The 20292-nt window shown below is 49.8% G+C and overlaps 1 protein-coding gene across 12 annotated transcripts in view; it reads right to left on the minus strand.

The window, feature by feature from the left end:
• RIN2 (Ras and Rab interactor 2) overlaps positions 1 to 20292 on the minus strand; it is a 349998-nt gene that overhangs the window by 288622 nt on the left and 41084 nt on the right. For 8 of the 12 annotated variants that reach the window (XM_083832253.1, XM_083832275.1, XM_083832254.1 and 5 more), the window contains exon 1: positions 770 to 966. The exons of 1 other annotated variant lie outside the window; for it this stretch is intronic. Coding sequence is in view for 7 of the 11 variants with exons in the window: in XM_083832272.1 (XP_083688398.1) it covers positions 770 to 887 (118 nt within the window). In the remaining 4 variants the exon portion in view is untranslated. Of the gene's footprint in view, positions 1 to 769; positions 971 to 20292 lie in introns of those variants that run through there. 3 more of the 12 variants (XM_083832274.1, XM_083832273.1, XM_083832271.1) reach the window with 2 other exon arrangements.

The raw sequence follows: 20292 nt of genomic DNA on the forward strand, positions 1-20292 counted from the left end.
CGCACACATACACTGCTGTTTGCTCACGACGAGCTGACATTTACCTTTCCTGACCTCACTTGCAAAAGCAACCAACCACCACCTTTGAGAAAAACACGGATAACTTTCAGAACACACACATAAAAACCAAAGAGAAAAATCTGATTAATTGAAGGCATTAAAGCCCAAAAATTTAGAAACCCATCCAGGCATTGTTTCGCTCCATAAAACACCGTGCTCGGGTCCCAGATAGCGTTTGCGCTCTTTCCTAAACATCAGCACAGCACTCCTCGCAGCACGCTGGACAACCTTTAAGACGCGTCTGTTTATTTAAAAAGCAAATTCGAGCCGCGGAGAGGGACGCGCTGCTCCGCCGCGGGGAAACGAGCCTGGCGTGAGGGCTGCTCCGCGACCGCGAGGCGCGATGCCGGCGGGGCAGGACTCGCACCAGGACCGGAACCGGGACCCGCCGCCTCGTGCCGCCCGCACCGCGGGACTCCGCGTCCCGGCGGCACCGCGGGCACCGAGCGCGCCCCGGCCCCGGCCCCGCTGCCGGGAAGTGCTGTGTCCACCCCCCTCCTCCGCCAGCCCCCGGGGAACCCCTCGCGGTCTCGCCAAACGCCCCCAGGCGCCACCCGCCGCCGCCGCTTCCGGGGCAGCCGAGGGGCCGCGGCAGGAGGAGGAAGAGGAAGAGGAGAAGAAGGAGGAAGAGGAGGAGGAGGAGAACGAGGAGGCGGCGGCGAGGCCCGGCCGCTCCCCGGAGGCAGCCCCCGGCCCCGCCGCTACTCACCACCGCGGCCGGCCGCGCAGCCGGCCAGGAGCAGAGCCAGGGCGGCCAGGGCGCCCAGCTGCCCCCGCAGCAGCTCCCCGCGCCGCCGCCGCCGCCGCTCCGCCGCCGAGGTGCCCATCGCGGCCAACCCGCTCCGCTCCGCTCCGCTCCCCAGCGCCGCGCCGCGCCGCGCCGAGCCGGGCGCCGCAGCACCGCCCCTGCCCGCCCCCCGCCGCCGCCCGCCCCTGCGCGGCACGGGCAGCGGGCGCGGCCCGGCGTGACGGGAGGGATGGCGAGGCACGGGAGCAGCGCGGCGCGGTATCGCCCGGCCCCCTCCGCCGCTCGGGGCGGTTTCCTGGGCGGGCAGGGGTGGGAGCTGGGCCCGCCGCCCCCCGCTGCGGCTCCCGGTGCGCCAGGTCATGGGTGCCACGTTGCCCGCGGCTGACCCCCGGCGTCGCGTCCTCACCCTTCGCCCATCACCCGCTGCGGCTCGGCGACAGCCCCGAGCGGCCCGGAGCCCCCCGAACTCCCGCCGGGGTGCACCGGCCTGGCCCCGCGGCAGCCCCGGCCCGTGGTGCGGCGGGTCCCGGCCGAGCACCGCGGCGGGGAGGGGGACGGGACGGCCCCCTCGGTGCTCCGCTCAACCTGTGGAGCCGGCTCCGACCCGCCCTCCCTCCTCTCCTTCCCGCACCGCCGCAGCAAGTGCCCGGTGGCCGCGCTCGGACCGGAGGATCGCACACATTTGAGGAAACGCCATCATCCCTGCTCCTCAGGAAGGGCGCCGAGGCTGCGTGACACGGCTGTCTGCGGGCGCACAGCGAACCTCTGGCAGCGCCCCGGTTCAGCCCAGCGTCCCCGAAACTGGAGTCACTGCGAGGGACCTCCAGGGCACCCAGCCCCGGCATCCCGATGAGTGAGCTGCAGACATAAACAAGCAACGGCTGCAATCGACTGGAGGAGAGAGCACAAAGGAATGGGCAGCACTGTCTTCAGTGTGAACATGCTGAATTAAATCAAAGGAGACTGATGCAATGACAGAACAGAAACCCTCCAAAAATATTTCAAATGTTTCATCATTTCAAGTTAGAATGCTTCTGACAAGAACTTAGGCTGCAGGCAGCAGCATGGAGAACACTTTCTGGTGGTGGCCTGGCCTGTCTCAGCAGTTCCGTGGCTCCCAGTGGTGCTCACAAGTTGCTCGCGGAGCCCAGAAGGCTGCAGGGCGACCCTCCTGCACCCTGAATGTCCAGAGCCCACACCCGACAGGGCCACTGTGCACCACATATTGCCCTGCCCGACAGCGAAACGCTTTTTGGCTGGAGATCCACCTTTAGATCAGAGGAATGTACAAGAAGACTGTTCCTATGGTCTAAGTATTAACCAACAGTTGCTATGGCTAGATGCACTCAGATTCAGAAATAACACATCAGCCTCATTCATCTTGACTAGTTACTAAACACTCATTAATGGGGCCACACTTTGGGGTTGGCCTCCCATTATGCACTCGTCAGTGCATAATGTTGTCAGTTTTTAACGCTGCTCCTAAAGATTTATCGATTGTGCCCAGACACACAACTTTGGAAATGCTGCTGCCCCCATTGGCTCTGGGTAAGCCAGATCTGGTTCCCATCCAGACAGTAAATACAGTGAGTTAACAGATGTCCTAGGATGTAACTGTGGAAGTCACGTTCTGCTTGGTTTGTTGGTTTTGTTTTGTTTTGTTTTCCAGGTAGGAAACACTCCCTTTCCACTGGCAGGGCAGGTTTTATCCTATGGTGCACAGCCTTAAATACCCTGAAACCTATAGCTCTATCAAACACTAAAATAAATCACCACAATTTATGAAAGATTGTGCCTGTCTCATTGTTTGCTCTTGGTCGATACCATGTAATAGTAATCATCCAGCTTTGGGGGGAGAGGAGGTTTGGGGTGAAAGTCATTCTCGATGACATCCAGGAGTACTATGAGCGTACTCCCAAGGTATTCCTTTTACATCTGCACCCTTTTGAAGTCTGTAACTACTTGAAAACATTACCCTGAGAGTCACCACAAAATCATTGGTCACCCTCACCCTTCTGTTCCACTGCAGAGCTGCTGGAAATACAGAGGTGTGGGTGAAAAAGAAGACCATGCTGAAAAAGAAGACCAGGAATATCTATCTGGGAAGCCTCTGTCATTTGGGAACAAATTTCCCACTCGAACACAAAATCATTTAGGAAATTCCTTACTAGTGTAGTAGACCCAATGTGCTACCTGACAGCTTGTGAAACATTTCCATTCCTGTGCAGCGTAAGACAGTGGAGAATTCCCTCTTCTCTCCCAGTGATAAACCAGTGTGTGGGTGGAGCAGGTTTTAACTAATCTGTCTGCAGGAGGAAACAGAAGGAAGACGACTCACTGTGGATGTTATTCTTCTGAAAGACAAGCTCTCGCAGAGGAGGTCCCAAATAACTTTGCTAGATCCCTAGGAAGGTTCCCAGAGAGCTGACTCTCTGAGAGGCAGCATGATGCACTTTTGTTCTTTCCAGAGCCTTGTCACAGCATAAAACCACATAAAACATCGAGAGAAAACTGTAAATCACAGGATACAGATGTGCTGAGATGACAGCCAGATGTGCCTTAGCAGAGTTAAGGAACAGTCATGACTGTTTTGGGGAGAGCAAGCAGCCTTGTGTACTTGGCATTTTCCCCTGGAAACTATGCCAAGTTCTGCTCTTCAGACCAAATAGAGATCTTCTTCTCTTTGGACTGGCAGATTACGCTCACAAAGAGCTTTCAGCTCTGAAGGAACATATTTAGGACTAATGCCAAGCAGCATCTTTAGGTAGTCACTAGCCAGCGAGGCTCCAAACCGCCAGGTGTGGCAATCTCAGGCCAGAGGGCAGACACCTGGCAGCATCTGAGGGCAGCACTTCGAGCCACTTCTGAGAACCCAGTGGGGCCCGGACAGCACCGCAAGGCCCTCAGGACAGCTGCTGCTGTTGAGCCTTGCCCAAGCTTCCGCAGTGCCATAAGATTATGTGGTACGCATTGCCCAGGTCCAGAGAGCAGCCCAAAGGGTCTGCAGGGCAGAAGCTTTGCTGCTGTCACTTTTCACACTCGCAGAACTGTTGCTGGAGACCCATCTGCCTCAGGCAGTCTAGGCAGAGCAGAGGGAAACATCAGAAGGTTTCCTTGGGCTGGGTATTATTTAGTTTGTGGCCTTAACTTTTTCACCACAGTTTGTGTGCCATCCCACCAAGGCTCTGGCTATGCAGAAGCCTTCACCATCTCATCTTACACATCAGCTGGTTATACGTATGCTTTAAGCAGTTTATTGGTTGAAGCCCAAGACTGAAGGCAAAAGGCTATCAGCAGGACAGTGATAGCTGAGCATGGTTGCTTTTCTCCTGAGAAGTACGAGGGGTTGGTGTAAACCAGCTGTTTAACCCACAAGCCTTAGGCACATATCCTCTTTGCAAACCTCAAAGAGGATGCAATTAAATACACTGCCAATTACCACAGATGGTTACTCCCTCCTTCCTGAAGAGGATCTCCTGGTGAGCAGAAATGCTTCTACGAGTGATCCTCCTCTGCTCCCATGCAGTTAGCTGTCTTAACGCAATTTGCTAGTGATGCTGCTTTAAGGAACTCTAGCTGCATTGCACTGAAGCAGGTCAGGGAGCACACACACTCCATCCACAGGTGAGCCGCAGGGCAGTCACTGCCAACTGATGGCCAGCAGCTGAGGTGTGGGATGTCTTCAGGTAGCTGGTGGGCAACACCACTGGAAGGGACAATAAACCCTTTCAATTGTGTGCTCCTACTCAGGGCCCATGGCAGTTCAAAAGGTTGATATGATTTCCATTTAAGAACAGTTTACAGCAGTTTGGGCTACACCTCTTCCCATTTGATTTAAGAGCATTTAAATAAGTTTGCATCTGCTTACCTAAAACAGGTTAAGGTCATACCTTTGGATAATGCTGTGTCTTCCTTACCTAGAAGGAGGCTGGCAGTTCTCCCATCTGAAAAGACTGAGTAAATGCCTGTACTTATGTGCTTTGGGGGAATTCAGGGTTTTAAGGTGGCATCACTATAATACAAAACTTACTGCAACCAGAAGGTGGCCCATCTCCACCCAAAAGCTAATACGACAGCCTCCCCTTTCTCCCGAGAGGAGCAGAGGCCATACCTCTGACTGATCCACCAGCTCTCCAAGCCAGTTGCAGAAAAGAAGGGTTGGGAGCACTTTGCCAAAGCACGCGAGCCCTGCCAGCACCACAGAAGAGCAGCCCTGGCCCTCCTGCTGCGCTGGCTGGGCTAGGTGGTGGAGACAGAGCAGGAGCCCGCAGGGGTGGGAGGTGAAGAGGTGGGGAAGTGCTCAAAGGTGCTGCAGTGATCCAGCAGAAATGCCAGTGGGAGGAACACATCTGCCGCGCACATGGAGCTCACCACAGTGCCCACAGCCACCCAAGAGCCACCGGCATCCTGCCAGAGGTGGCACCAGGGTGTCTCAGAGCTGTCCTTGCTCGGCTGAGTGCTGAGGACCAGGAGATTGGCCTCTTCTGGGTCACTGAATTGGGGAAATGCAGAGAGAACAACTCCGAGCAGTATGTCAAACCAAGGCATCTTGTCTGTTCCCAGAGCACACACGTGTCTGTAATCGCTGTTTTGTTTCTCCCTCCCATTGGTGATGGTGGTGCCTGTTGCACAGGAGGGAGCAAAAAAGAAAAGCTCTCTGTCTTTCAGCTGTTTAGGAAAATAAACAAGTGTGACAGAGCTGACTCCTGGCTTGCCTTCTCTCGGAGGTTTTTTTTTTTTTTTGGTTGTTAAAGGAGGGCAGTATCTTTTGGCTTTCTTATGCCATTTTTATTTTTTGTTTTCTCTGATACTCTAAAGCTTTCCCTGTCCTTTCTTTTCCTTGACTGAAGATTCACAATTAAACATATTCATTAACAGGAGAAAGAGATAATCTATTTCGTATATATTCTTGTCCTTTTTTGAGGCTTTGATATTTTTTCTTGCTGTTCTTCTCCACTCGCACTCATCTCTAGGTGTCATTTTCCCTTTCTTAGGCCAGCCAGGGTGGGAGCTGAACAGGATTGGAGAGGTGCCAAATGTGACTGTACTCCTCTTCCTTCCCATGGTGGTTGCACCCCTGTGGTTTAAGACAGTCATTAATGTGAACCCGGGGGCTTTGCCTCCCGTGCTCAGGGCAAGAGGACCAGCCCAGCTGTGTTGCTTGGAGAAGAGGATCAGCCATCTCCCTGCAGAGAAATGCTGCTAACCGAGCCTGCAGGCTGCAGAGCCATGCCAGCATCTCTCAGGCTGATGGGCACAGCGCTCATGCTGCCACGCTGGGACTGGAGCACTGGTGGTGGCAGCATCCCAGTGTACTGCTGCATGGAGCTGGGCGTGTGTTGCCCCTGGGGCAGGCAGGACTCATGGGGCTAGTGCCTCAATGGGCAGCCTCCAAGGCGTGAGAATAGTTTCACCCCTCATCAGCATCAAGCCACAGCCGCAGCACTGCCCAACCCAGGGGTCCGTCACTTGCCCAGGCCTGCCTCAGCACCTCGCTCCATCTGGCAACCGAGGATCCTCCTCTGCCCTCCACAGACACTGCTCTCCACTCGCCATGCCATGCAGAGGCTCATCTGTGTGGTTAAGCCTCTGCTATCTGCATATATTTGGGAATATCTTATATTTCAGTGGTGAGGAGAAGTAATTATCGAATTGAATCTGCAAAGCATGAAAGCCAACTAGGCTTCTTTCAGGATGAAAGAGGCAATAAAAATGCTGGTATTAATAGAAAAATATTTGTTACTTCATGGGATATCAGGGCTTCCTGTGGTTTGAGGTTACGCCTTGCATAGTTTGTTGCTGAACGCCTCGGGATGACTCTGCTTTCCTCTTTTTCTTTCAGCAGCCAGCTCATCTGCTCTCAAGCCAATGATACGGTTTGCACACATGGCAATTCTGTATCTCCTTATTGGATGTCCTCTTGCACTCTGCTCTACTTCCGCAAGCACGCGCAGGTGCAGAATGGGCTGGTGGGATGCCTGGATGCATCATGCCTTGATGAAAGGCTGAAGAACAACACGTGATCGATAGAAAAGCATATTGAGAGCTGCTATTCTACTGGCCTGATAACAGTAGAAAACAGCAACATTTGAGAAATTAAAGGAAAGAAAATTCAAAACCAAATGCAAATAAAATCCTATTACACACAGTGAAATTAGCCTGAAGGACCCATTGCTCCAGTAAGTTGGTTTCAAGGCCAAAAAATCTCTGAAATGCAAAAGAAGGTTGGCTCACTGTGTAAACATTTTAAATAGCAGTGTCAGAATTAATCCTAACATTACGATATCCAGAGTTCCCAGTTTACAGCTTGTCGAAGTCCTAGAAAAGAAAGATCATCCAGAAATCTAATGTGAAGTTCAGGTCACCCCAGGTCCATCTGCATGTTTACTGCCAAAAAACTCCGCGGTGCTCAACAGTGGTGCAGCTCAGCAAACTTTGTCCTCCTCAAGAGCCACATGGGTCCAAGACAACCAGAGAGCTGCAGAGCAGCTCTGGGGAAACATGAGGTGAGGATGCCACAAGGACCTGCCAAGAGGACCATCCATGGCACACGTTCTCCCTTCCCTGGCCCTGCTGCTGATGCTCCTACTAATGCAGACAGGGACGCAGCTGGTCCTTGCCACAAAGGCACAGTGCTGACCTATGCTGTCCACCAGGACCCCTTCTGCAAAGCTGCTCTCTCACCAGCCAGCCTCAGTCTGTCCTGCCTCGGACAGTCTGTCCCAGGTTCAGGACTTGGAGCTTGCCTCTGTTCAGCCCCATGAGATTCCTGCCTGCCCATTCCTCCTGTATGTCCTGGTCCCTCTCAGCAGCAGCCTGGCCTTCCAGCATGTCAGGATGGGAGCATCCTCCAGCTTGCTGAGGGTGTACCCTGGCCACCATCTAGGTCCATCATGAAGGTACGAAGCAGCACTGACACTTGAGGAATGCCTCCTAACAGCCCCCAACTGGGTGTCATGCTGCAGTTCAGCCAGTTCTTCCTTCTTAGTTCACATGCTGAACAGCAATCTGGAGCAAGAGGACTGTAGGAAATGGCAGCTCTCTTGGTACAGATTCAAATTGCACCCCCTCCACTGACCTATTAGCATTCAGTGGTTTCCTGTTATTCTACAGAGGAAGCAAAGAGTAATGACTACTCAGCACACGCTCCAATCCCAGGGTGCAGTAGTGTCTGTTACTCAGGTTGGCATCTCCAGCAAGTCATGGCCAAGGGCCCCTCCCAAGATCCTTACTGCCTTGGCTTTGCAAAATTAGCTGCTTTGTGGTAGCTCTGGCAGCCTCTCCCAGGTTGTTCTGCGTGACTTTCTTTCAGACACCCGATAATTCTTCCTTTCCTACTTTCCCCCATGCTCTCAATGGCGTTTCTGGATTTAGTGAAGGTTGGAAATTGCTGCTGCTAGCAGCAGAGGAACCTGTGGTCTGCAGGAGGAACATAAAAGCTTTAGAGCCCAGGGGCTGTTTGTTCCCTTAGCACTGGAAGGACCTGTATGTGGCAGAGAGCTGTGGGCTGATCTATGGGTCTATATCCGAAACCGGCTCATCAACACTTCGTATATTAGCTGATGCAATCAGATCGTGGTGCTGCAGCTTCATCAGCTTCATCACATAACTCCCAATTATAATAAGAAATGTTGCTGCTTGGCTGAATGAACTAAACTTACTGGCTCAGCTAAAGTAGCTTAATTAAAGTCACTGGAACAAAGTAGTGCTCATCTTTCCCGGTGAGTAGATATGTGGTTTAATGCTTATCTCCCCCCTTCCCTCCGCTTCTAATTCCAGATATAGGAGAAGGGGAAAAGAAGTTCATGTAGGAAGCCTCATTAGGATCATAAACTGTGTGAAATGTAAACTCTACTTGTAAACATGCTCCTTGACAGAATTTGTCACTGGTTGTCAATAGCTGAGCACAAACGTGTTCAAGTACTAATCACCAGCTTGTGACGCGGCTCGAGCTGGAGCACAGCTACCCTGGTAGAAAGACCAAACATGTCTCCCTGCAGATGCTAGTGGGGCAGCGCACCTGTGGCACTCTGCAGAAAGCCACATTTGCTGTACAAGCGTCAGTTGGCTTCCAGAATAGGCAGGTAGGTCATGCAAGCACTCAAAATTCTACTCGGACTCAGTCCTGGTGCCTTTCCAGCCTCTATCAGGTACCAGGCAATGCATCCTCGTGTGCAGGTTGCTCCCGGAGACATCTAGTGAGGAGGTTGAGTAATGGAAACTAACACAGGTATCCAGAGCACTTTTACCAAGGAGCTTGCCTTCCATGCTATGTGTGAAAGAGGACTTTGAATTTCTGGTCTCTAACATCTATACCTCTACCAGCTTTGTTAAAATCATACATGTCATTTTATGTGGTGAATATGTAATTTATTAATCTTATGCTGAATTATACAACACAGGCTTAAACACATGGGAACCTTGCCTCCTCTAGCAACAATCCGATGGATGCATCAGCTATAACCTCTGCAAAGGCATCTCACTAGGACACCACACTGAAAACCCATATGCATTAAGCATTGCCTAATTGCACGCTGGCGAGGCAGTAGGCGACCAGGAGGCATGAGCGGGTGCAAGTGAAGTGACCATTGGCTCCCACTGCACCCTGCCTTGTGGCCCGGCCACCAGGCCGCATCCCACAGGCAGCATCCCGCAGTCTGCCTGGAGATGGCGCAGCCAGCTGAGTGCAGCATTCGCCCTGTGGGGCCAGCCAGGCCTCACTGCTCTCCCACAAATCCTGCATCGCACAACACCATCCCACTCGTGCCACTGCCAGCATCTCGCCTCTGTCCCACCTTTCTCAAGGATTACCAGTTCTCAGACACCTCTTTCAGGGTAACACCTTTCCCTGCCCTTTACCAGAGATTGGAGAAGCGGGATGTGCTGGCTCTAGTGGCTGTGTTAGCCTTGCAGGTTCCCAAGGGCTTCAGACATTCCAGACAGGTCAGCCCCAGCACCACTCACGGAGCGGTTTCTTTCCCCAGCTCTGGGTGGGAGCCATCACGACAAGCTGTTTGAAGTGACCCTGCAGTGACATGGCGACACTTGGTGAAGCTGCGGTCTGGGGCAGACCACAGGACAGTCGTGTGAGAAGGAAACATACATCGACCATGGCCGAGCCAACAAGCAGGGCAACTGCAAGAGAATTGCTATTAAAAAGGAAAGCAGCTACATCACAAAATGCACTCGCTCTCTCATTTGTTCTAATGGCAAATTAGCCCTAATCATTTTTGGTAATACTTATCATCCTGCAACATAAATGACACATACATCAAGTTTGTGTGCATCAGGGCACTGTATTTTGTAAAAATGAATATAAGACCCATTATCTGTTAAGTCAGGCAGGACCACAAGTCGCTTGGTGAACACCACCCCCTCGCCTTTGTGCAGAGCCCGGCAAGCAGAGGCTCTATGGGGGCGGCTGCCAGGACTTGCCGTGTCCACAGCCCGACAGCCCAGCAGCACATGCATCCCAGCAGCCCCAGACAGGAGATGGAGTCCTCAAATTATGTGCATTAAACACAGCTGAAGGGATAGAAAAGAAAGTTTCCAGTAGGTATGTTCCAAATGCTTGTCCAAGATACCATATTTTTTCCTGAATATACATGTCCTGTATTTCTATTTCTGCCGGCTATTTAGAAAGAAATAAAAACTCACCCAGACCATGACTTCATTTCTCCATATATATGTATATATAAAATATTTTTTTTTAATTTCACACTTTGGGGCCTATCACTTGTCTGGCACAAATGGATGTAATTCTGCTGGCTGCCACACTACTGTGTGCCTATTAAAGCTGGGTAGGCTGGACAGCAGTGCAAGATATTACCTAGACAGACACACTCAGGAAAATAATCTGAATTAAGTCACTACTTGACTTTAAGAGGATTAGCTAAACTGCATTCAATCCCTCAAGAGGAAGTTCTTCAGAAGCAAAATGACCTAAATTTGATCTACCTCTAGTCATTTCCAAACTTAAACAATATTAAGGCTGCTTTAAATCTGACTAAGATTGACCCCTGGAAGTTAAACGCAGTTTAAGCAATCCACTTAAATAGGGGAAAAAAAAAAAAAAGAAAAAAGAAAGAAAGTATTCAAAAGCAACTGGTGTTAAACCGCAAATTAATAAATCTCCTTCTCCATTAGTTCATTAGTTAATGCTGGCTATTAACAGCAAACATTTTTTTTTTTTTGCTCCTAATTGCCCTAAAACAAAACTTGACCCTAGGCAAAGAAATTCACAAGAGGAAGTTAAATTTCTGTTGAGCATCACTGTTTTTTGTTTTTGTTTTTTTTTTTCCCTAATCCAAACAAAACAAAATGGTAGACTCCTCTGTTACCCATGCTCATAAACATTTTTAGGAGAGCAGCTCTCTGTCAGCTGAAGCTGGTGTGGCTATGCCAGGCACAACAAGCTGAACATCTGCTTCAAAAGGACACGAACAGAGATGAAGACAACATCGGACATAGAAGAACTGAACCATCAACAAAAATGAAATATGCTTCATTGAGAAATACCATAGCCTACAGACCACCATGAGATTCACACCACGGGAACCCTGTTAGATCCTTATCCACCACAAAATGAGACCTTCTCAAGATGGTAAAAAAACCTAGTCTCTGCCCTGCGAGCAGCCCTGTCCCACCTCCATGCTGGAACCACAGGAGGGAGGACACATCCTGCTGCTTGCACAAGGTCTGGGACACAGCACAGCAGCCATCTCGGCAGTGTTTTGCAGAGGGACCTGCACCTCCTCTTCTGCAGTCCATATGGGGCAGGTGTCAGCGGACTCACATGTAGAAGAGCTGCTGCTGAGCTCCTCTGACAGCACAGCACTGCCCGGTGAGCCCACAGAGCCCTTAGATGAGGACTGGGTCCTACCAGTCAGCACCAAGGCAGCTGCAGCAGGCACAAGTCTCCTTGCAGAACCTCATGGCAGCACTGCAAGCTTCAATAAAGGCAGGATCCCCCACTTCGTAAAGGCCACCAACAATAGCCAGATCCCTCATGCACCAAAAAAAAAAAAAAAAAAGAAAAAAAAAAAAAGGGTAAAAAGATATCTCATTCTCTGGGCTTCTTAGCCCAGGTACAAATGGACCGAACTACACGTGCTGATGCTTTCTGCAAAACTTCAGCTGGAAGATGAACAGTCCCAGCTGTAACAGGCATGGATAAGCTTTGTCATATAATTGATCCAACCTTCTGTTTCTCTGTCCATAGCACAGTGCTGATCATCTTCTGGTGTCACCTCAGCATTTTCTCCAGAGTTGCAATATTTGTGTCTCGTATTTCTTGGAAAAGAACTAAGACTATACACATGGCAGAGCACACGTGCCATACACCCTACTGACACAGAAGTTCAGAGACTTTTTATCCCCACATATTTAACTAAGAGGGGTGCTACACATACTCCTGCTACGCAGCTGATTTGCATACACACACCAGGAAAGTCCACAAGACCAGGGTGCCCAGCTGCCCTGTTAGAGGGAAACGACATCATCTCCAGATGTTGGATCATCCTGTGATCATCCATTGCGACCAAAATTGCCCAAATTTCTTGAATATTGGGGGGGGGGGGGGGAGAAAAAGAGGGTGTACTTGTACTTGGAAATTTGAGATATTTTATCAGAGGGGCTAAAGTAACTTCACAAATGTTACCATCTGCCCACTCAATGTTATAGAGATGTCACTCATAATTTGCTTTTACATAGGACTCCATAATGTGACAACTTCACAGCCCAGAACTGGGCCACCCAGGCTGTGCTCCTGTAGAAATTGCTTTGGTGTGACAAATCCACTTTGTCTTTTAGAAGCAATCAGATTAGCACTCAGGTATTCAGTCAGCTGCTTGTTACGCATTTTGTGGGTGCTCTTCTGCAACATTTTGGATAATTGCAGGTTATGTTGTTAATTACGGAAGTAAATGAGCCCTCAGTTTCCACTCCTAGCAAAGCCATAGAGTTACAAAGGCAACCATATTATAAGTAAATAGCCAACCTTTGAAAGAAGACTCTCTCGTGTTCAAGATAGTGTTTTAGCAAGTTAATTATCCACTGCACCTCACTTTCATTATCTGGTAAATTCAGCAGTTCCATTAAACCCTTAGGCAGGGGCTCCTTCCCTCTCTTTCACGCTACCAGGCCTGTGGGGATTGCCCCTGTCAAGGAGGAGCCAGCGCTGCACACCCCAGTGCCCTGGCTGCTGCAGCAGGGAAGGCTCTCTTTCCCCGGAGGCTCTCTGGGGGGAGGAAGCCTCGTTCTCTGAAACCTGAGGACAGGATGGGGCGACACATAGAGCCTTCTCCATTCACTTCACGACAGTTGCCATGCTTCTCTGGCTGTGGGTGCTTGCATCCAAGCACCAGCTTCAGAGATCTGCTGAACCAGCCGTGGCGGCACAGCAGTGGCTTGCCTTGTGTGTGCATCGCCCTGCCTTCCTCCCAGAAGCAGCAGCACACGTGCGCGCCAGCACACAGCTGGGGCTATGTGGGAAAAGACAGGACAGTAAAGCCACCACTTGCTCAGGCCTCGCTAGTGGCTTGGACAGTGTGAAACTGATCAGTTGTAACTCTAATGATACCAAAGAAAGGAAAGGAAAAAACACACACCACCTCATCCACCTTTCCTGACATACCATTTTAAATGTAAAGGTAATGTAAAGGCGAAGCTATTCAAGTAACTTTATTTTAATAATCAGCTAATAGACTGTTCCTAGCATTTTGAGATATATAAATAGCACTTCCCAGTGTTTGCTTCAAATAAAAAACCCACATACATTCCTGCAGCATTACTATTTATTTTCCTTAACAAAGCCTCAATAAAGCAAAATCAACAATACTCCACTGCTTTCCAGAAGTAACTACCCTGTAATTTAGTCTTATGTTCTTTATCTTTCAATGAATTTTTATCAGACATTTAGAAAGTACAGATGCAAATATTTTTGACTTAATTTCTTTTCAGCTAACCACTAGCATAAGCCATACTGTGTTACTCACCCGCTTACCGGGATTTGTGAGGGGATCTTGGCTACAACAATATCAACTGAATCACAGAAGTAAGCAAATCAATGCACCTCAAATAAAAACATCTCTCAATGCCTAATTTGCATATGCCAAGCTGGGATTTGTGTATTAAAAAGCAAAGAAATGAAACACGGAAGAAAGTTTGCAGTATTGTGACTTTGGAGTTACTCTTTTCCACCCCCCAAACACTTCTAAAAGTCCTGCAAAGAGTATTTTAGGCAGTGCACAGAATAACTGGCTTGCGAGGGACTCAGACATTGAGAAATGGATGAATGCCAGCCAGAACCACAGTGAGGACCTGTCTGTCTGTCCACTGCGAGCACCACCATGTGAGGGCCATGGTGAGTGGTGGCTGTGGACTGGCTACCACCAGCACCGCCTGCCTGCGGCCAGCATCCCCAGTCTGGACCATGCCCGTGTTTGAAGAGCAGCATGGATCGTACCCGCACGCAGTCTGCACCATCATCCTGCTTCCAAGCCGTCCCAACTCGTTAGGGTTTGCTGAATGGGTGTGCAAAGCTAAGGAATAGTCTGACCATGGGGTAAGACAGCCTGATACATGCATCTGCCTCCTAATTTCAGAGCCCAGTTATAGTCATTTCACTGAATTCCCATGCTGACCCACGGGGAAGGAAGAAAATCTGCATTTTTTTATTTTTAAATAAAGAAAACAAGCCATATACTCCACTCAGTGTTATCTTCTGTTGGCAGAAGCTTTCCATTATTCCCCTAGACCCTTCAAATAGGCATGTGGTGCTCAGTGTTTGAGCTGTGCCTCACATGACCTGCACTGATGCCAATGGACAGTGGGATAGGATAAAAACGTGTTGACTCATTTTCCTGTATCAGGCAGTGCATTAGATGGCAAATAGTAGGCTGAATAAGCTTTAGGTGATGTTTCACAACTGGGCGACTGCCAGAAACCTGGTAATGAACTCCTGTAGGTGATCTTGTTGTGCTGTATTTGCTGTCCCTCCACGTTTCCTCCGTGTGATGTTATCCGTCGGCCCCTTACCTATACACCATCACACAAATATCCTTTTCTAAGTGTGTCTGTCTAGGAACAAACTAACTTTGGTTTACAAACAGCAGCAACACCCCAGCACTTGGACCTGCAGGCAGTTCCTGTAAACAAGCATAGTAAGATAGAATCATTGCTCAGATGGGAGATCTTGTGGAAAGATGTGTTGCGGAAAGAGGAAAACAGATTTTGGAAAAAGCAAGTGTCGCAGTTAAGATTTGGATAATCCATCAACCTAAATTTCATCCTCTACATATTCATTTGTGTATCCTTCATTTACATCCTACAACTATTTTTTAATATTTCTGATCTGGGGGAAATAGTTCCCCAAAATGACCCTTTGGAATGAGCAGGATACACAAAGAACTCCACCCAGCGCTGATGCCATCCCTTTGCCAAAACCTACTAGTTCTGCACACACTGCATAGCAGCAGCACCAAGTGGTAAGCCTGATTGCAGTGCCTTACAAGTTCACAGCCTCTTGGAGACATCCACTGAAATCTGACTAGTCAGTGCAAGTTTCAAGAAACTTCTCTGCAACTCATCCAGGTAAGAATATTTATATACACAAACACACACATGGGCATATACATACACGTGTGTATATACATATACCTGATTAGCCAATGCCAGGGGGAGGAAGCTGCATCAGGTGCTGAGCTGGAAACAATTAGACTATTCTTTTGCACAGCAGAAGAGGCAAATTCCATTGAATGGGATCTGCCCTTAGGCAGCATATTAATACATGAACAAATGATGATTATAGAGTCCATTCAGTACAAGTAGTGCTGCTTTTGACAAGGGCTGAGTGCCCTTGGGAGATGCCTGGGGTAGCGAATGCATTGCATGCGGATGGAGAGGAAGGAGCGTGTTGGCTTGTGCACAAGGCAGGCAGAGCAGGCATGCCTATGTTTAAACTTTAGGTCTTTGAACTGTGATTTCACATAAAAGTTTTCTATTTACTGTTGACCTCAGATCAAATTTTTTTTTTTTTTGAGAATCACAAAGCACAGCAAGAGACACAATGACTACACACTACTACTAGCATTCAGAGAACCAGACACTTGGAGCTCTGCGCCAACAGAAACTACCTGCAGGTAAGGCAAGAGCCAGCAGATCCCGCACCCTCCAGGAGGTCCCGCACCCTCCAGGAGGTCAGCCTCTATTCCGTGGAGCTAGGGATGAGCTTGCTCTTTTACTCCTTCACATAGTGAAGGATGCAGCACAGTATCATGTTTTTTTGTTGTTGTTGTTGTTTTTTTTAACTAAAAAAAGACCTGGACTGGGCCAGCATTACACATGGCAAAGGAAGGAGTAAGAACTTCTCAAAGGCAGATGTTGGATAGAACTCCCCTAGGAGGGTGGGACTATTACATTTTATCCTAATCTTTCAGTGTTGGAGATAATTTTAGACCTGGCTTCGTGAGTTTTAGCATTTAGCCAAAAATGTTTTTATCATTAATTACAGTCACTCTGAGTGTTCTCGCTGTCCCTAGGATTCCTACTCCCTTCTTTGGATCATGCTAAGATATTTGTTTGGAGGACCATCTCTGTTCAGAACAGTTCTGCAATCCAGAATCTCCAGAGAGCAGGGTCAGCAGGCTTGGGGCTCCCGAGGGTGACCTTGGGCACTGACCAGCCCCAGCCCCTGCCAGCGCCCATGAGGGCAGCTACATGAGGGCTGGTGCCTGTTGCTGTCCTGTCCATTCACATCTCCCAGCCAGGATTTTGGGACAAAACACTGCCTGTCTCCATGCCAGCACCAGTAGCCCCTCATGCGAAGCCTTGTGACAAAGGCTGCCAGGACACCGCGCCAGCCCAACCTGGGGCACCACATCCTCACACAGGGCCTGCTCCTAGGTGCTGCCACACCACACCTCGCCCAGAATTCTGAGTGGACACACTGTAATATATTGCAAGAAGGCTTTCTGCAGAGACACTGGTATATTAGCAAATCTAGCTGCTAAGAAACACAACTATATTTTCTCCCATTAATTCCAGATCAACCATTTGAGACTCAGCTCCAACCTCACAGTAAATTCCTATGGGCTTACAGTGAACTCAGCCAAAAGCAGTGCACGGAAACTACGTTTTGCCTGCTTGTATTCACTTGCCCTACGGAGAGCTGGGACAGAGCCGTGACTTGTCTTCCTTAAGCTCCACGGTAGAGCTGGGAATGCTGCTTTGTGGATGAATAAACAGCACTTGCTGGCTGTGCTGGCCACAAGTTATCACACGCTGGGAAGTCAGCCGCGGTACCTTCTGAGGCCCAGGAGAAGGTGCATGGCCGCACTCCTTTGGAACGAAGCTGTGTGCAGCATCTGCCCTTTGCTGACCCACCACAGCTGTGGCCGCAAGATGCGAGCAAACAAACCAACACAGCCAGACAAACAGCAGCCCAGGCTCACATGGCTTTTCTACCTGAGGTTCAACAGCAAGTCCGCAGCAGAGGGCACTTAACGCTTACAGCAACATTGCCTGGACCCTCGCCTACATCTTTAATTCAGGGTACTAGATCTATATTGGGATTCCAGTTCTTAAAATGACACAGGTCTGAAGTTGGCTCAGTTTTAATGTGAAGTAGCTGGGTCAACACCACACAACAATTGTGTCACAGGCTCAGAGCAAACAACGCTGGCGGGAGCCACAGCAGGTCACCTGGAACAAGTCACAGTTAGGCTATGCTGAAAAACATTTGACAACCTGGAATTACCAAACCTAATGATGAATTAGTGACCTGACCCCTTCCACAAACAGATGTTTCGGTGTGATCTTCCAAAGCCAGCTCAGCGCAGCATCCGAGGTGGAAATGTTGCATCTTCACTGGGCATGAAGCCCTTTTGCAGGCTTACATTGCAAATCATTTCCAGAAGTTCTCAGCATGAGAGGCTCTGCTGACCTCAAGCAATTTCAAAGCAAACTTGTGGAAATTTGCATGTAGGGAAATTAAATGGACAAGCGGGAAAAAAAAAAAAGTTTTCTGTTGTGCAATGCTTTGCCCACATCTGGCTCAAGGTGAGCGGGCTGCTGGGCATCGCATGCTGGAATCGATTGTCCAGCTGACAGTTCACCAAACTTTGCTTTTCAGCAAACACAATGCTTTATTTCTGACCACTCACTCATTATTGTTCTGAGCTCTTGGAACCCAGAGGTTAGGAAAGTAAGATAACATGGAAGTGATTTCAATCCAGTTTGTTACAGCAGTAAGAGGCAACTGGTAATCATTAAGTGATTAAAGCACTTACTCATTCCCAGTGAATGCCACATATGCTAAATTAGATACAAGTTTGACTTAGTGGATGTGCTCAAAGAAAATCTCCTACTATCTGCTGTGAGCCAATTAAAAAAGTCACCGACAACCAACTGCAAAGCAAGCAATGGAAAACAGCAATAAAATGAGCAAGCTTTAAATGCAAAACCCTGAAGCCAAGCCCTGGTTCTGAGAGGCTGTGCTGCACAAGGACCAGGGAGGAGCTGGGGCTGACCCGTGCCCCTTCGCCACCCAGGGGGCTGGGGTCCTGAGGGCAGCACCATCCTGCCCCAGTGGCAGCACCATTCCCTTGCCAGGCCCAGCTCTCCAGTATTTTGACACCCTCCCCAGGGCCACAGAGGGAAATCTACAGCTCCTCGTGGGCACGCTGGTGACCGTGACTTCAAAGAGCCCGCACCTCTCCTTGCCTACACCCTGCAGCTTCTCCCAGCCCAGCCACACTGTGCAGAGTGAGAGGTCCAGCTTTGATCTGGGTTGGGCTTGGCCAGCTGCAGCCAAGAGCTGCAGGGCCACAAGCACGTGCAGCTTTTGCCGAGCCTGCACCAGGGGCAGGAGCCGCCAGCAGCTGAGCAGGAAGGACCATCCATATTCCCCAGCAGTGCTGGACAAGCAGCTGGGCGGTGGGCACACAGCCTGCCCCTGCAAGGGCTTGTGCACCACGAGGCAGGACCCCAGCCACACTCGGCCTCCAGCTCCCCAAGCCTCTCATAGCCACAGAGTTGGGGCAAGCAAGCTGAGAGGAAGAGCGGGCCTGAAGTAAGCTGAGGGGGACGTCAGCAGGAGACAAGGGCTAAGGACGTGAAGGCTTGGGGCTGAGGAGCCTGGAGAATGGGTTTCTATTCCTAGCTCTGCTGTGTCCTTGCTCTGACCTGCACCAGAACTCCCTCCACACTCACTGCACTTTCCTCTCCTGTTTTCATGTGATATTGCAACTGCTCGAGGCCAAGGCTGGCCTTTCTTGATGTGCTCGAGCTTGATCCTGGTTCAGAAGCACTGCTGTCATGCAACAATTAATGGCTGCTATTGCAACACATACACTGGCTGCTAAAACAACACTGGCTTCATCGCTCTCTGAACATCACTGGTACAAGAAAAACACCAAGACTTCTAAAATGGCAGGTGATTTATTAATTGGAGGACGGAGAAGTTGCCAAGCCCAAATGCACCCTCAGCATACGCTGCTGGCACAAGGCGCAAACAGTACGTGCTTACCTGTGAGAGTGAGGGAGTGGGCTAGGCTGTTCAGGGGGCGCAGCCACATAGCAGCGCTCACACCAGGCAGCACAAGGGTGGTTTTCCACCACAGCTCACCCTCTTTTTGCAGGATAGGAGGGGAAGTCATTTTCTCCTCTCTTTCCCAGAGCTACCTTGTTGTCGGTAAGTGATTTGGCTGTTAATTGCTTTGATTGCAAAGCAGGAACACTTTGGAAGCCCAAGGCCAGCTGCTCCAACCCAGCCAACCTGGGAAACCAAACAGCAGCAGCAGCTCAGCTTCATGGCTAATGGGGAGGGCAGAAATAGGAGAAATCCAGGTTTGCTCATTACCTGGCTTACTCTCTCTCTTCCTCAGTCTGTTTCTGATTTTTCTCATCACGTGCCAGTTACCTGTTCCCTCTGGCCTAACCTCGCTCTCTCGCCACTTGCTTTACCTGTGCATATGCCTTTACCCTTGTGGAACCAGGCACCACATCCCAGCAAGGAAACACTTGAATCACCATCAGGGGTGGGAAACTGCTCCTGGCCCGGAGCTACTCTCCATCCCATCAAGCATGGTGATTCAGCAGCCCCAACTCCTTCACCAACACCTCCTGGAGGACTTAAAGCAAGGCTTTAAAACAGGCATGTGATGACAAGCACAGCTCCCTGCCATGTCTGTGTGGCTGCTGGCATGGGGGCTGCATGGATTACTCTGGGGAGCAAGACCCTGCCAGTACATTATGCTTCGGAGAAAACTGTCAGCCAGTACCAGAAATTAAGGTAATTATAAGGCCGGGCAGCCACAAGGCTGGGTAGTGGAGGCAGCTTGAATATTCTGGGGTAACAAATGGAGCTGTAGTAAAACCACGGCTTTGACTTAGATGATTTTTTTTTTTTCTAAGAGAATAAGTGGGTTCTTTACCTCCTGCTACTTGAACGTGCAGTTAGTCACACTTTCAAGTGTTATTCCCTA

This window comes from Anser anser (assembly GCF_964211835.1).
Source record: "Anser anser genome assembly, chromosome: 3".
Taxonomy (NCBI): domain Eukaryota; kingdom Metazoa; phylum Chordata; class Aves; order Anseriformes; family Anatidae; genus Anser; species Anser anser.